The sequence below is a fragment of the Nicrophorus vespilloides genome, unplaced genomic scaffold, assembly GCF_001412225.1.
Source record: "Nicrophorus vespilloides isolate i.1.1-1 unplaced genomic scaffold, Nicve_v1.0, whole genome shotgun sequence".
Taxonomy (NCBI): Eukaryota; Metazoa; Arthropoda; class Insecta; order Coleoptera; family Silphidae; genus Nicrophorus; species Nicrophorus vespilloides.
This window is the reverse complement of record NW_017099184.1, coordinates 48989-63093: the sequence shown is the minus strand read 5'-3', so window position 1 is coordinate 63093 and position 14105 is coordinate 48989. Positions and strand designations below refer to the sequence as shown.

The window sequence follows — 14105 nt, the reverse complement described above, 5'->3', positions numbered from 1 at the left end:
ACACAAATTACACACATAAAGTATACCTAAGTATTATATAGAATGCAGATGTTTACTTATGAAATTGTTTTATTCTGTTTCATATGTGATGCTACTACAATAATTGTCCACCATTTATGTGTCTAAAACGTAAACTTTAAATATGAATCATCGAGTATTAATAGTTAACAGTAGCTGATTATGAACTATTAAACATGATCTAGTATGAATACTACAGAACCAAATATGCAATAGACGAACAAAACAATAACCGAAAAAGAAAAATTATTATATTTACATAAGGTTAATTCATTGAAATTTTGAAAAAATTAGGGTAAAAAATTATAATATAAAAAATATGGTAAGTCCAAAATCAGTATTATTATAATTACATAAATTTTGACTTTATTTAATTAATACATATTTTCAACTAAATGCATTTTTTATATTTTAAACTTAATGATACTTGAAAAGATTTTTTTTATTGTTATTTCATTTTTAATCTAAATAAAACTGTATCAATTTGATAAATTCTGCTCCCGACTCGTCCGTCTTCTTCATAATTTTTTTCTTTTTCATTGCTGATTTTGGTTTGAATTCATCTTCTTTCGATTTGCTTGTAGGCATTATAGACATCCGCACGGCACCACTTACCTGCATAATAACGTAAATATTAAATGATATCTCTGTAACATTAATCATTAAAAATAACGTATAACTCACTTTCTTATTCTTGGAATCGTCGAATCTGACGCCCGGCATCACCGACATCCTGCGGGACACAGGCATTGCGGCCATTTGCCTGAAGAGATGCTCGACTTCACCCTTCAAATTAGCACCGGCCATCATATCGACTATTTGCTTCTCGCGTTTCTCGTAAACCTTTGAACTTGTATCGTCGAAGGAGAATTTCTCAACCACATCCATCGTCTAAAAATATTATAATACTTAAAGTATTGAAATAGTAAAATCTCGGTTCAGATAGCATAAATGCAAATCAAAACTTGTTTTTCAATGAAATATAAAATTAACCTTATGTAAATATTCCAACAAATTTTCGTTTTCCATTTCAGTGGCAATGTCGATAGCCTGATTCAGTTCCTGCTTTGCATCCGTTTTATTTCTCAATTGCATATTGATGCGAACAATTAACAAAGTCGCATTGATGAACCAAGTTTTTTCGCCACATTCTTTAGCCTCTGCGATACATTTCCTTGCATACACTCTCCCCAATTCGTACTGTCTAATCTCCGTATAATACCTGGACAGATCGTGATACAGCCATGCCAACTCTTGAGCGTCTCTCGCATTCCGTACTCGATTTTCGGCAATGCTAATTTGCTTGCTGTTAAAATACAATACATTATCATTTATTATTCAAAAAGACATACTTCAATATTAATCCATACTTCCAATCAATAAAATCTCGTTTGCATTCCCTCAAAACTGAGTCCTTAGAAACTTGTTTACTCAACGGATAGCCAAGCATGTTGAAAATTCTCTTCTCCTGGTCTCCTTCGCATTGATTCTTATTTAAGCGTTTCAGTTCCAAGTGTGCTCTACATACTAGCTGATATATGTTCATCACAAACTCCTGACGATTCGGGAAATACCGTTTCTCTTTCGTTTCGCATAACAATTTTAACTTTTCCGCAGTTTCCAACGCATCCCTGGTTTGCTTGTTCTCTATGCAAGATTCGATTTTGCTCAATAAGGCATTTGCCTCCAAAATGACCGCTTTCCGTACCCGTTCGTCTTCTTTAATCTGACGCGCCAATAAAGTGGCCGATAGAAGTGTAGTCTCCTGGAATTTTATAAAGTAGAAAGGCCTTCGAATTCGCAGCAATTCCTGTTTATAGGATAGCGTTTTGAATCCGTGCTTAGCAATCAAAATTATTTTGCGAGTACTCGATTTGTTTGGGTTCTTTACTCCCGGATCGTCTTTCAGATTCTTCAAAAAAATCTTGTCCAAGTACATGGATTCTAAATATTTGGAAGCCATGTAATTCTCAATGTTCGATGTGTAATCCTGTAGAGGTCTGTAAGGAAACTTCGGACCGGGCGGAATTATGTCCATTTCTTCTTTTAAACTGTAAAGGCTGTCAAAAATTTTCAACTCCAAGTCTGAAACATTCAGAAGACCTCGTTTCTTTTTCAATGGGACCAAAGCTTCCATATGTTTTTCTTCGGTCTCTTTCTTCTTCTTCTTCTTTTTCTTCTTTTTGCGTTTTGTGCGCAGTTCGAACGGTTTCTGCGATTCCTTGGCTTTCTTCCAAGCCAACTTTCTTATGATTTTAAAGTGATCCCTCAGCGGTCTTCCAGCCCTCTGCCCTAGACAGTTTTCTATAGCTTCATTGCACTGCAATCAATATTTATGTCTACAACTATATTGGATTAAATGTTGCGGAAATACATGCATAACGCCCATAGCAAAATTGTCCGGCTTTTTACGTATCGGCAGACAGCGAAGATTTTCCACAAGACCATCTTCGAAATTACATATCAAATATGTGTAGAGAGACTTTAAAGCTTCGGCTACTAAATTCCCTTCCTCGATATCGAGTGCTTTATTGATATCTTCCATCGCCCCTTCATACTGGACGGATTTTGCTCGAGTTATCGATCGTCCAATCAACGCTCTTTTGTCCATCGGAGCCTTTTCCACTGCCTGATCAAAATATCGACAAGCTAAAAGACTTTTATTATACTTTACATTTTTATTTATTTTTTCTTAAGATATTCATCACCTCGTTCATACTGCTCTTTGCGTGATGTTATGTAATATCCTAATTCACGGTACCAAGTCTCCGCACCGTACACCTCCGGTATCTTCTGTTCTGCCATCGCCGCTGCCGCCATATTTAAAATCGAAATTTAATTTGGGTCCTAAATGCATACACTAAAAATTGAAAAGTATCCCAAGTCCGATTATTAAACTTATGACACCCCTATCATGTGTCTTTGATTTTATTATATATTTTGATGTTTTAGGTTGTGTTGTTACCTAATACATCGATACTCGATTATACATATTTATACAGACACATACACATAATTGTAATTTAAAAAAAAGTGAAATCTAGTATAACTTTAATCATGAATTTTATATAAATATATTTAGATACATAAAAAACTTATTAAAATCATTAATATCTGTTGCCAGAAAAGTTAATCTGATAAAATTAAGAACTTTTCAAATAAATACCATATTTTTCTGTATTTACTAATAAGAACAAATATAAAAAGAATTTAAGAATTTAACATCAATATCAGTAAAACATTCAAATCAATTACATGCTTAAGGAAAACTTTAGATATTTATTATCGATAAAAAACCGAATAAACATATTAACATTTTTCAGTAGCAAGTACTTCATTATCTGATCGCGGATGACATTAAATGGATAAACTTTCCTGGTGGATATTTACCATATTTATAATTATAAAAAGTTCTTAATTTAAAGTTTTTTACATTTAGAATATATAATTACTACTGTAAAATGTTTATAGGTATCCGGAAAATTTATCGATTTAATATCAATCGTGATAAAATTTACTTAAGAATAAATTGTAAATATACTAAGATAATACAACAACAACGTAGTTTGTGTAACTATTATAAATATTCCATGTTTCTGTGTTTTTGTATGATTATTGTGTGTAGTATTTAAAAATCGAAATAAATTGGCCGATTTCACTGCATACCTAGAAAAAAAGGAAATTTTATAAGTAAATAATCAAATGTCAAATATTTCATTTCAGAGTATTAAATTTTGTTTTACTTTTTACATAAATAATTCCTCATTCACCATCATTTAGTTTATTTTCCAAAAATATGTTAACCATAGCAAATATCATATTTAAATATGTAATTATTAACACAATAGTGAAAGATTTATCTCTGACAAATAATATTTTGGTCATGATTATATAAATGCGTTTCATTTTTATTATATATTTAACGGTATATGTTTAGCAGTTTTTATAAATATTATTATTTATTATAAGCGCAAAATACCTATAGTCAAATTTAACATATTAGTTATATTATTAGTATTTATTTATTAAAAATAGTGATTGTGAAAGAAAAAATACTGTATATAGAAATGTCTTAATAAATAACTTGACAATTGTAAATAATGACAATAGCAGTATTTAAAGACTGCAATCTTCAAATGTCATTGGAAATTATTTACGAAGTGATTTACATAAGATAATCTTCAGCAATTCAAGTCAATATAGAATCAAATATCATGTACAAGTGTGATTGTGTGTTGTGTACATGCGGCAGGGACATGCAGTGTAAACATTTTGAGATCGCGCAGGATCATTTGTAATTGTATCACTTTAAATATTCCACGGCAAAAGTTTTCCCTCCAATTGTCGAACATATTTATATGAACGGTCGTCCACGACTCAACCATTCGCAACAGTAAACTTACCCAACATACACTCTCTTCCATTCGTCCACTAAACTTACCTAATCTACAAAATGGCAAGAAATTTGGTCCAAGCATCTGGTGTCGAAATCGCCAAATTCATCAACTCGTTTGACAACATTTTATTTGATTGCGATGGTAAAGTATATGATTAATAATATTGAATTGCAATGCTAATTTTATTTTCTTTACTGGTTCAGGTGTTATCTTGCTTGGCGAAGATCTGATACCCGGTGCTAAAGAGTCCATTAATTGCATGAAAGAGATGGGCAAAGAGATTAAGCTCATCACGAATAACTCTTTCCGCACAACCAGAGAGTGGGACGATATCTTTGAGGACGTTGATTTGGACTTCACTAGCGACGACGTCATCTTTCCCACCAAAGCTGTGATCAATTACCTTAAAGGTAAAAACTTTAATAGGAAAGTTTTCGTTTTGGGTCAACCTGCTATCGTCGAGGAACTAAATAATTTTAATATCGAGGTTTACGATTACAAAGACGTAAGAAAAGCACTTCATTAATTAATATATGTACTCAAATTAAGTTATTCTTTATTGAATTAGTGCGGATATTTGAATCACATCACCGATCTGGAGGAGCACATACAGGATGATCTGAATGTTGGCGCCGTGGTTGTTGATTTGGATTTCAATCTTACGTATCCGAAGTTGATGAAAGCGGCGATGATTTTAAAAAGGCCAGATGTTCACTTTATATTCTGCGCCACCGATAAGACTGCACCTTTTGGCGAAAATTACAAGATCATTGGGTCGTATTTCATCGGTGAAACGTTGGAAATGATCACTGGAAGGAAACCGGTGATCCTAGGCAAACCCAGCATTACCTACAACAACTTCGTTAAGAAGAACTACAAGAAAATAGACCCTGCCCGCACATTATTTGTTGGAGACTCGTAAGTTATTTCACATCATGTTGAAAATCAATTATACTTCCACTTTTTTTTCAGGTTAATGACTGATATGCTGTTCGCCACAAAATGCGGTTACCAGAAACTGCTTGTATTGACTGGGACGACTGATTATGATGGCATGATGAACTGCTCGAAAGAAATCAAACCAAAATATTATTTGGAAAGCTTAGGGGATTTGTATAAACTCATCAACTGAACTCAATTTAAACAGTATTTGCCATGGACTCTATTTATTTATGTATTACATATTATTTTTGTATGTATTTTTGGATAATCGTTTTATAAATAAAAATAAACTGAATAAAATAAACAAATATTTTTTGTAAAAAAAAAACAGACTGCAAACAATTACATAATATTTGCAGTGTTTGATACACAATTGATTTACAATAGGTAGGTTTAAACATTTCTAAACTATAAATAAATTATAAATCTTTATTCGATTTGAAAGTTCTCAATTAGTCCGGATTCAAACAATCCTCAATGTAGTCTGAACCGATTGGCCGGATTATGCGAGGTATACAAATATTAAACATTTTAATTACATTTTTAATTTAATTTAGTTTAGTTAAAAAATATATATAATTTATTTGTCAAACCAATATAATTATAAATCATGCATTCTCAATAAATTATTAAGGAACATATAATAAAAATATTTATTGAATCATTTTATTTACAATAAGAATGAGAATTGAAAGCAGATTTTTCTGTCAATTAAAATAATAATTCATTAAATTATTGTATATAGGAAAATGTTATTAAATGGGATTATAAATAAGACTAATTGCACCAAATATGAATTTAATGGATTATTAAAAAATAATTAAGTTCAATATATTTTGTAATTGAAGTGCTACATAATACATTAAGTTCAATTTATTGATTTCTGATAAACAGATTTTAAATGTTACATTTTAATCACATTTAAATTAATGTTGATGCCACAAGAAGCTTCGAAATAATTGTATGTTAATTTGTCCCAATTGGGAACAAACGAATATCGATTTAAATCTTTCTATCCATATTTGATTAATGATATTCTAATAATTTAGTATTATTATTTACTTAAATACCGAGATCAAATTATATGGAAAATTTCTTTGTTATTATATCTATTTTTATTGTTGTCAGTATTCAGTTTCATGTTCACAGTTTCTTGCATATAGAAAACTTTCCATTCACATTAACAGTTTTTTTTTGTGCCTTTGTGTACATGCGTCTTCCACGTGAGTTTATTGAGATATATGTAGGGGTTGCAGCGCAGTGGAAAGTTTTAGGGATTTTATGTTTGGATTGGTTGGGTCGGTAATTTTCCATGCTACATTATAAATTCTTTGAATTGTTGAAAACAGTACGACAAATTCACTAATTAATGTTTTTTATCGTCACTTTATTGTTATTGACTAATTTTTATTAATAATATTAATAACAAGTTAAAGACATATGTAATAAAGTACTAAAAGTATTTAAAACTAGTTTTTAATTTGTATCTCTATTATTATGATTAATATAATAATAATATTTAATAAATTACAAAAAAAACTTTAATACAATAATAAAAATAAAAAGTCATTTGGTGCAAATTGCATTGACGTGAGTTATAGATTAATTAAAAGCATATACTATTGTTTTGTTATTATCTAAATATTTTTAAATTCGCAGATTAATTTAATATTATTTATAATTCTTAAATAATAATTTTACTATTTAGTGAAATAGTAACTTGTACTAATTATTAGTTCAGAAAATATTCCACATGTTAGTTATCAAAGGAATTATTTGAAAATCTTATATGCAGAGAATTATTTCTAATCGATATTTAACTTGTTAAATGCTTTCATAAATATATAATTATAATGTTTTCTAAATACATAATAAAAGTAATTAATAAAAGTAATTAATTTATTATATATTTAGAATACATAATTAATTATAATTATTAAAAGTTCGTCTTTTAACAAAATCTTATGGAGAGGATCTAATGGAAAATTTTCGTGAGATATAGAAGAAGGGGGAATTCACCCTTGTCAACGCATATAAAAGGGATACCTCTTCTAATAAGAATTCTGTCTTCGTCAGTCCTCACGTGAATGCTGGTGATATTAAGGTAAGAAACTATTTTTTTATTATTATTTTAAACTTGTTAGTGCATATACAATTATTCAAATAATTAATTAAATTATTTCAATAAAAAAATATATATGTAAATTGTGTGTAAATATTCTTAAAAATATTTAAAAACAACAAAAAAAAACAGTTGAATGAAAAATATCTGTACATCTTTTGATAAACCGAAATGTTCCCAAACTAAGTAGACATTAAAGTTTTAGTGTAATTACTAAAACTTGTTTTAAGAAAATTTTCTGTAATCTAATTTTCAAATATTTATTTTGTAAACATGGAAAATAATAATCACCAGGCCACGGTATTCTCATCTTCAAGTTAAAAATTATTTGCAGGTTTTGATGTAATTGGGTAACCTCGTATTAATATTAGTGCAAATAGATTTTGATTGGATTGTTTAGGTTTTTTCTGTCTGCCATCATCGTTGCTTGTAATTGAAATTGGCCTCAATGATGTTATTAAATAATTTTAAAATATTCCACGATTTACTTGCAGACACATACAAACACACACACACATACACACGTAATCCAATAGCGAATTCTGAATAGAATTGTTTACTATGGTCAGTGCATGTGCAGATAACTTGCTTCAATTTGATCATCATCCATTGTATAATGGAAACATTAAATTGTGTTCGTTACATAATCGATTTTTGTACTTCTATTATTTTTTGTTTACGTATCAATCTGATAAGATATTGATCGATTATTTAGAAAAATATATACCGACAATTAATTGGCGATCAGAATGGCAAATTGAAGTACGTTATGGAACGTTATCTCTCTAAAATACTTCTAATCAATTTCATAATAAATTAAAATCATAGAATTTTCATGGAATTAATTGTTGTGATTTTATCGAAGATAACTTTTCGAATTAAAAACAAACATGTAAAATGACTACAATTTGTTCCAATTGAATAAATCTTATTATATTAATAATACATGTAATTTGTTATGATACTTTTCTCAGAAAGAACACGTAATAATTACTTTTGAATATATTTTGTATGTAAAATATTTGAAATGCAAATTACATAGTTAATTTGGTTGTACAATTTAACCAAATTTTCAATTGTATTAAAATCAATAAATGTTTCCAAATTATTGAAATGTTATCAATTTTTGTAAACTTTTATTTATTTTCTTTTGATGGATACTAATTTAAATTCGGTTATTTAATTTTATTATTTATTTTCTTAATATTTTGGATTTAACTTTTGTTTGTTTCTGATTATCCTGTACAATAAAAAATATTAATTATTATTAGATTTTTTTTTAAATTTGGTATTAAATTGGCAGAATTCATATATTTGTCTATTTTTGTTATTTTTTCATATTTGGATATAATTTCCCTTTGTTTATAATTTAAAAGTTACTAATAAGTGTAAAAATAAATATATTTTTACAACAATTTATAATATTTAAAAATCAATTTAGTCAATTTTAATAAAAAGTATAAATAATTTAATCTTTGAAGTAACATTCAAGAAAATCCACGAGTGTAAACAATGTTATTGTTATTTATATAAAGTATTTATAAAAAGAGAAAGAAAACATTTCCATTTGGAAAATATTGAATGCGCGTGCAGAGAGAGGTAAATAAACGTGCGGTTATCGCGGATACTCCTAGCTTGTAAACAAATATTGACGCATAATTGTAACGAATATGTGAATGTTTCGAATTATCGGTGTGTGGGGAATCTCCTCCAGCTGCGGAGACCGATACTTTCCACTACAGTACAAATCGGTGGACCCGCTCAATTGATATCAATTTAAAAATTCCACTATTAAAACTCCCGCCCGTTTTCTTTTGAATGCAGCAAATAAAATAGAGCCGCAGGTCCCGTTTACCATACACTTCATCTCTTGAAGCTAAACCAAGATCATCTAAGCAATAGCTATACCAACCAACCACTACTTTAACAATCGCAATGGCTCCAAAGAATTTAGCCGAAGTTCCCGCTGAAGAAGTCGCAGCTTTCGTCAAGTCCTTCGATAATATCTTATTCGACTGCGATGGTAAAATAATTGAAATTAGTTAGTATTATTGTAATTGAAAATATTGTTTTTTTTTGTATTAGGCGTACTTCTATTGGGTGAAGATATAATTCCGGGTGTTAAGGATTCCGTCAACTCGATGAAGGAGATGGGTAAAGAAATCAAGCTAATCACTAACAACTCTTTCCGCACAACGAGGGAATGGAACGAGATCTTTGAAGACGTCGAACTGGAATTCACCAGCCACGATGTCATTTTCCCTACCAAAGCGGTTATTCACTACCTGCAAGCCAAGAAATTTAACAAGAAAGCCTTCGTCCTTGGTCAACCGGCGATGGTCGAGGAATTGAAAGAATACGGAATCGGCGTGTACGACTACAAAGATGTAAGTATAATTCTTTAATAAATCGATGCAAATATGTAATCGCTGCTATTTCAGTGTCCCAAATTGAAACACGTTTCGGATTTGGAAGATTACATCGGCGATGATTTAAGTATTGGAGCGGTAATAGTTGATTTGGATTTTAACTTGACCTATCCGAAGCTGATGAAAGCGGCGACAATCTTAAAGAGACCCGACGTCCATTTCATCTTCTGCGCCACAGACAAGACTGCACCGTTCGGCGAAAACTATAAAATTATCGGCTCGTACTTTATCGGAGAAACGTTGGAGATGATTACCGGAAGGAAACCTGTGATCTTGGGCAAACCTAGCGTCACTTATAACAACTTCGTGAAGAAGAACTACAAGAAAATCGATCCAGCCCGTACCTTGTTCGTTGGCGACTCGTAAGTCTTATTAGCACCATAATTGACCAAATTTCATAACAAGACATTTTCTTTTTCAGTTTGATGACTGACATGCTTTTCGCTACAAAGTGCAATTACCAAAAGCTTCTTGTTCTTACGGGGACGACGAGTTACGAGACAATGATGAGTTGCAGCAAAGAAGTCTCGCCCAAGTATTATTTGAGGAGCTTAGGAGATCTCCATAAATTGTTGAACTGAAAATTTCCCGCCCACAACAATTAAGTGTATATAAGTCTATTTTATATCTTGTAATTTATATATTTTTATATGCGTATGTACTAAATAGTGTGACTGACACGTGATAATCTTATAGTTCTATGCAATAAATATAAACTGAAAACGTGATACACGTATCTGCTTTGTTAACATTCCTTTTTGAACAAATAACATTTACAGACAAAGTTCTGTATAAACATAGATTATATGTTCGTCACCTGCTAAAACGTGACTCAACATGCAATATAAATAAAATAAACAATATCTTCATTAGCCTTGCATATGTTATATATAGTAGGGTTGGCCAATTTACTGCATTTTATAACATTTTCCAAAACTATAATTATATATTTGATGCTTAGTTTACGTGTTAGTATTTGAAATTAGTTTATTTTAATACTTTCCAGCCCAGTGATTTCAAATGTAATCATAAATTTTTAAATTCAATTTTGTCTTTTGACGATTAAAACTGTTGGAACCAACAGTTGGGAATATTCAATAATGAAAAAAAAAAACTGGTAAGATGTTTTTTCTGATTAAGAAAGTGCTTTTTATAAAGATTTGAATAAAACAATTTTTTTTAAATTTGGACTGGAAAGGGTTAAAATATAGAAATCAAATATTCAGTAGCCCATTGTAACAAATCAATTTGGTTTTAATTTTCTTATTATGTTATTTTGTTGAGTTTCTTATTGGTAATTGTTTCAATAAATGTTATTATTATTACTATTTTGGATATAATTTTGAAGATCACACTTACAAGGCTACAAGTTTATAACTTAAATGTAGGACTACATTAAATAATGATAAAAGAACATTAATAATTGAAAATGTCTGAATCACAACAATATTTCTATTTACTTACAATATTGACATTTTTGTGAAATCTATTTATAATTATGGAATTACTTTTTATTTAAACAAATAAAATTAAAAATATTAATTAATTAACAATTTGGCTAAAGAGCTATCGACCAAGGTTTTTCCGCTCCTAAATAAAATCATTTGCAGGATTTAAATATTATTGCATGTTTAAACACTTTATATTTAGAAATAATTTAGATAAGATTCTTAAATTAAAAAGGAGCAGTATATTTAATAAAACGAGATGAATGATGCGTTGCAGAACTAAAATTTGTTAATCTAGTTTGTTTTGAGATTTCATTTACACATAAAAAGATATTTCTCAGGTGATGAATATAATCGCACATATAAATATATGCTCGCTCTTTTTTAGTCACAATACAAGTTCACATCATCCGCAAAATGGTTATAACCAAACCAAAAGATTTAGCGAATGCTAGCCAAGATGAAGTTAAGACGTTCATCGAGTCATTTGATAATATCTACTTCGATTGTGATGGTAAGCTCATGGAATAACCATTGCATAATTTGATTTTATTAATTTTTTTTAATTAGGTGTGTTGATGCATGGTGTTAATTTGATACCTGGCGTGTCTGACACGGTCAAAATTTTACGCGATTTAAATAAAAATATGAAAATAATTACTAACAACACGTTTCGCTCGAGTGCTCAATGGAACGAGCTGTTAATGCAGAATAGGATGAACTTCTGCTACGATGATATCGTTTCTCCCACCAAAGTTGTGATTGATTACTTAAAAAAGTTGAATTTCAATAAAAAAATCTACGTGCTGGGAACGAAGATATTCAAGGAAGCGCTCATCGAGGCCGGCTTTGATATTCTGGAATTCGATGGAGTAAATTTTTGGAGTAAGAAGAGTTGGCTATGAAACTATTCTCAAATTATTAAATTGCAGGAAATGATCTTTGATATCGATGCATGTTTGGATAACATCACGGACAATTTGGATGTCGGTGCGGTTATAGTGGAATTCGATTTCAACCTCAACTACTCTAAGCTACTGAAGGCCACTATGCTACTCAATCGACACGATGTTCACTTCCTGTGCTGCGGCTTGGATAAGAAGTACTACATCAAGAACAAGATGAACGTCTTAGGTGGCGCATGACAAAAATATTTTGTTGGTTTGTGCAACTTTTGATTGCCGTTTTCAGGTTCGTTTTATTGCATCAATGGCTTGGAAACAGTAACTAATAGAAAACCGTTGGTATGCGGTAAACCGGGGCCGCTGCTTCAAAGCTTTCTTGCTAGTAACATTGGATTCGACCCAGCACGCACTTTGTTTGTCGGAGATTCGTAAGACATTCAACGCTCGAAATTTCCCCTTGAAAACTATATAAATACTCATTTTAGTATGGACAGTGACATAAAATTCGCTCAGTTCTGCGGATTCCAGCAGCTCCTTGTTTTTACTGGCATCACGAAAACAAGTGATCTGGAGAAAGGTTTTTACAGCGAGTTGCCTAAATATTGCATGGACTCTTTAGGCCATTTACACAAACTCATTGAAAGTATAAAGTGAGTTTATTTGAAAACTATTTAAATATTTCATATTTGTTATATCTACCAAATAATATATTTTTAATCTTATAATAAGTTATTAATTTAATATTTTATCTACATACATGTACAATAAGTCTAATATATATATAGTTATGTAGTAAATAAATATTACTTCACGAATACATTTTAAAATACAATTTTTGCACAAAGTGGTACTTTTTTTTAATAAATTTATTATTTACAATCGTTATACGGCCGTTCTTTATACGGCATTTCGCTATAACGACCTTTTTTAATTAAAGCATTTTTTTCGATTTACGGCTCAAAATGTTTCGTTAACCCTTTGAGGACCAGGGGTTAGCAGCACTAACCATTTATTAAAAAATCTATTCTATATTTGCCTACGGGCTTTCTTAAAGAACCAGAGTATTTATTAATTTACATTTATTACAACAATGGCATGTAAGTAATAATATTAGCTCTAATTAGTCTTATCCAATTAATTATTTTGTTGAATTGCATTGTATAACGTAGAAATCTAGCTTTTTTTTGTTATGGTTAGTACTGTTAACCACTAGGATTTAAAGTATTTTTTTTAGGGTTTAAAAATAAATTGAGCAAATTTATCAAATAAAAATGCAGCAAGACGAGTTTGAAAGATTGCTAGACGATATTCCAAGTTGCGTCGAATCGCAAATTCTGATATAAATAATGTAATGGAGGATGAAGTCGCACCTATTATTTCGAATAATACAAATCTGTTCGACATCGAAAATATGGAAATTATTTTCGATGAATCCAATTAGGTAGTTGATATTTGCAGAAGACCTCATACAAGATATTGTTTTCCAAACAAATTTATATGCGCTACAAAAATCCGGAGGTAGTAACAACTTTGTACCAACAACAACATAAAAATATTTAGTGGAGTTAATCTGATAATGAGTCTGATGAAGATGCCAAGTTCTAAGGACTGTTGGTCCTCTAAAGAGGAAATAAGAGATTATTTTATTAGCTCCGCCAGACAGATTAAAATGGCTCAGTTTTATATATTATCTTCCTAGTGGTTAGTATAGGTAACCATATCCTGCAGGATAAACGTTTTTTTTGTTTAAAATTTGATAAATCTTCCTTTATTTGTAATAATAATCATATACATACATTTTATATGAGCAGAAAACATAAATCGTCGTAGATAACTTGAGTAAA

At 30.2% G+C, this 14105-nt stretch overlaps 4 protein-coding genes across 4 annotated transcripts; 3 read left to right on the top strand and 1 right to left on the bottom strand.

The window, feature by feature from the left end:
• Positions 1–94: 94 nt before the first annotated feature.
• LOC108564142 lies at positions 95–2915 on the bottom strand. The gene is made up of 7 exons (XM_017923079.1): positions 2727–2915; positions 2393–2667; positions 1389–2338; positions 1012–1324; positions 703–909; positions 494–633; positions 95–122 (listed from the first exon to the last, which is right to left on the bottom strand). The coding sequence occupies exons 1-7, from the start codon at positions 2836–2838 to the stop codon at positions 95–97; spliced, it is 2025 nt and encodes a 674-aa protein (XP_017778568.1). The 5' UTR covers positions 2839–2915.
• A 1450-nt stretch (positions 2916–4365) lies between these two features.
• Positions 4366–5571, top strand: LOC108564151 (phosphoglycolate phosphatase 2-like). The gene is made up of 4 exons (XM_017923088.1): positions 4366–4556; positions 4619–4920; positions 4984–5333; positions 5388–5571. The coding sequence occupies exons 1-4, from the start codon at positions 4472–4474 to the stop codon at positions 5545–5547; spliced, it is 897 nt and encodes a 298-aa protein (XP_017778577.1). The 5' UTR covers positions 4366–4471; the 3' UTR covers positions 5548–5571.
• Positions 5572–9329: 3758 nt separating this feature from the next.
• Positions 9330–10636, top strand: LOC108564149 (4-nitrophenylphosphatase-like). Its single transcript, XM_017923085.1, has 4 exons — positions 9330–9502; positions 9565–9866; positions 9921–10270; positions 10330–10636. Exons 1-4 carry the CDS (start codon positions 9415–9417, stop codon positions 10487–10489), a joined length of 900 nt encoding a protein of 299 aa, XP_017778574.1. The 5' UTR covers positions 9330–9414; the 3' UTR covers positions 10490–10636.
• A 332-nt stretch (positions 10637–10968) lies between these two features.
• On the top strand, positions 10969–12955 carry LOC108564156 (phosphoglycolate phosphatase 2-like). The gene is made up of 6 exons (XM_017923092.1): positions 10969–11025; positions 11745–11870; positions 11927–12228; positions 12289–12490; positions 12548–12689; positions 12747–12955. The coding sequence occupies exons 2-6, from the start codon at positions 11774–11776 to the stop codon at positions 12913–12915; spliced, it is 912 nt and encodes a 303-aa protein (XP_017778581.1). The 5' UTR covers positions 10969–11025; positions 11745–11773; the 3' UTR covers positions 12916–12955.
• Positions 12956–14105: the final 1150 nt, after the last annotated feature.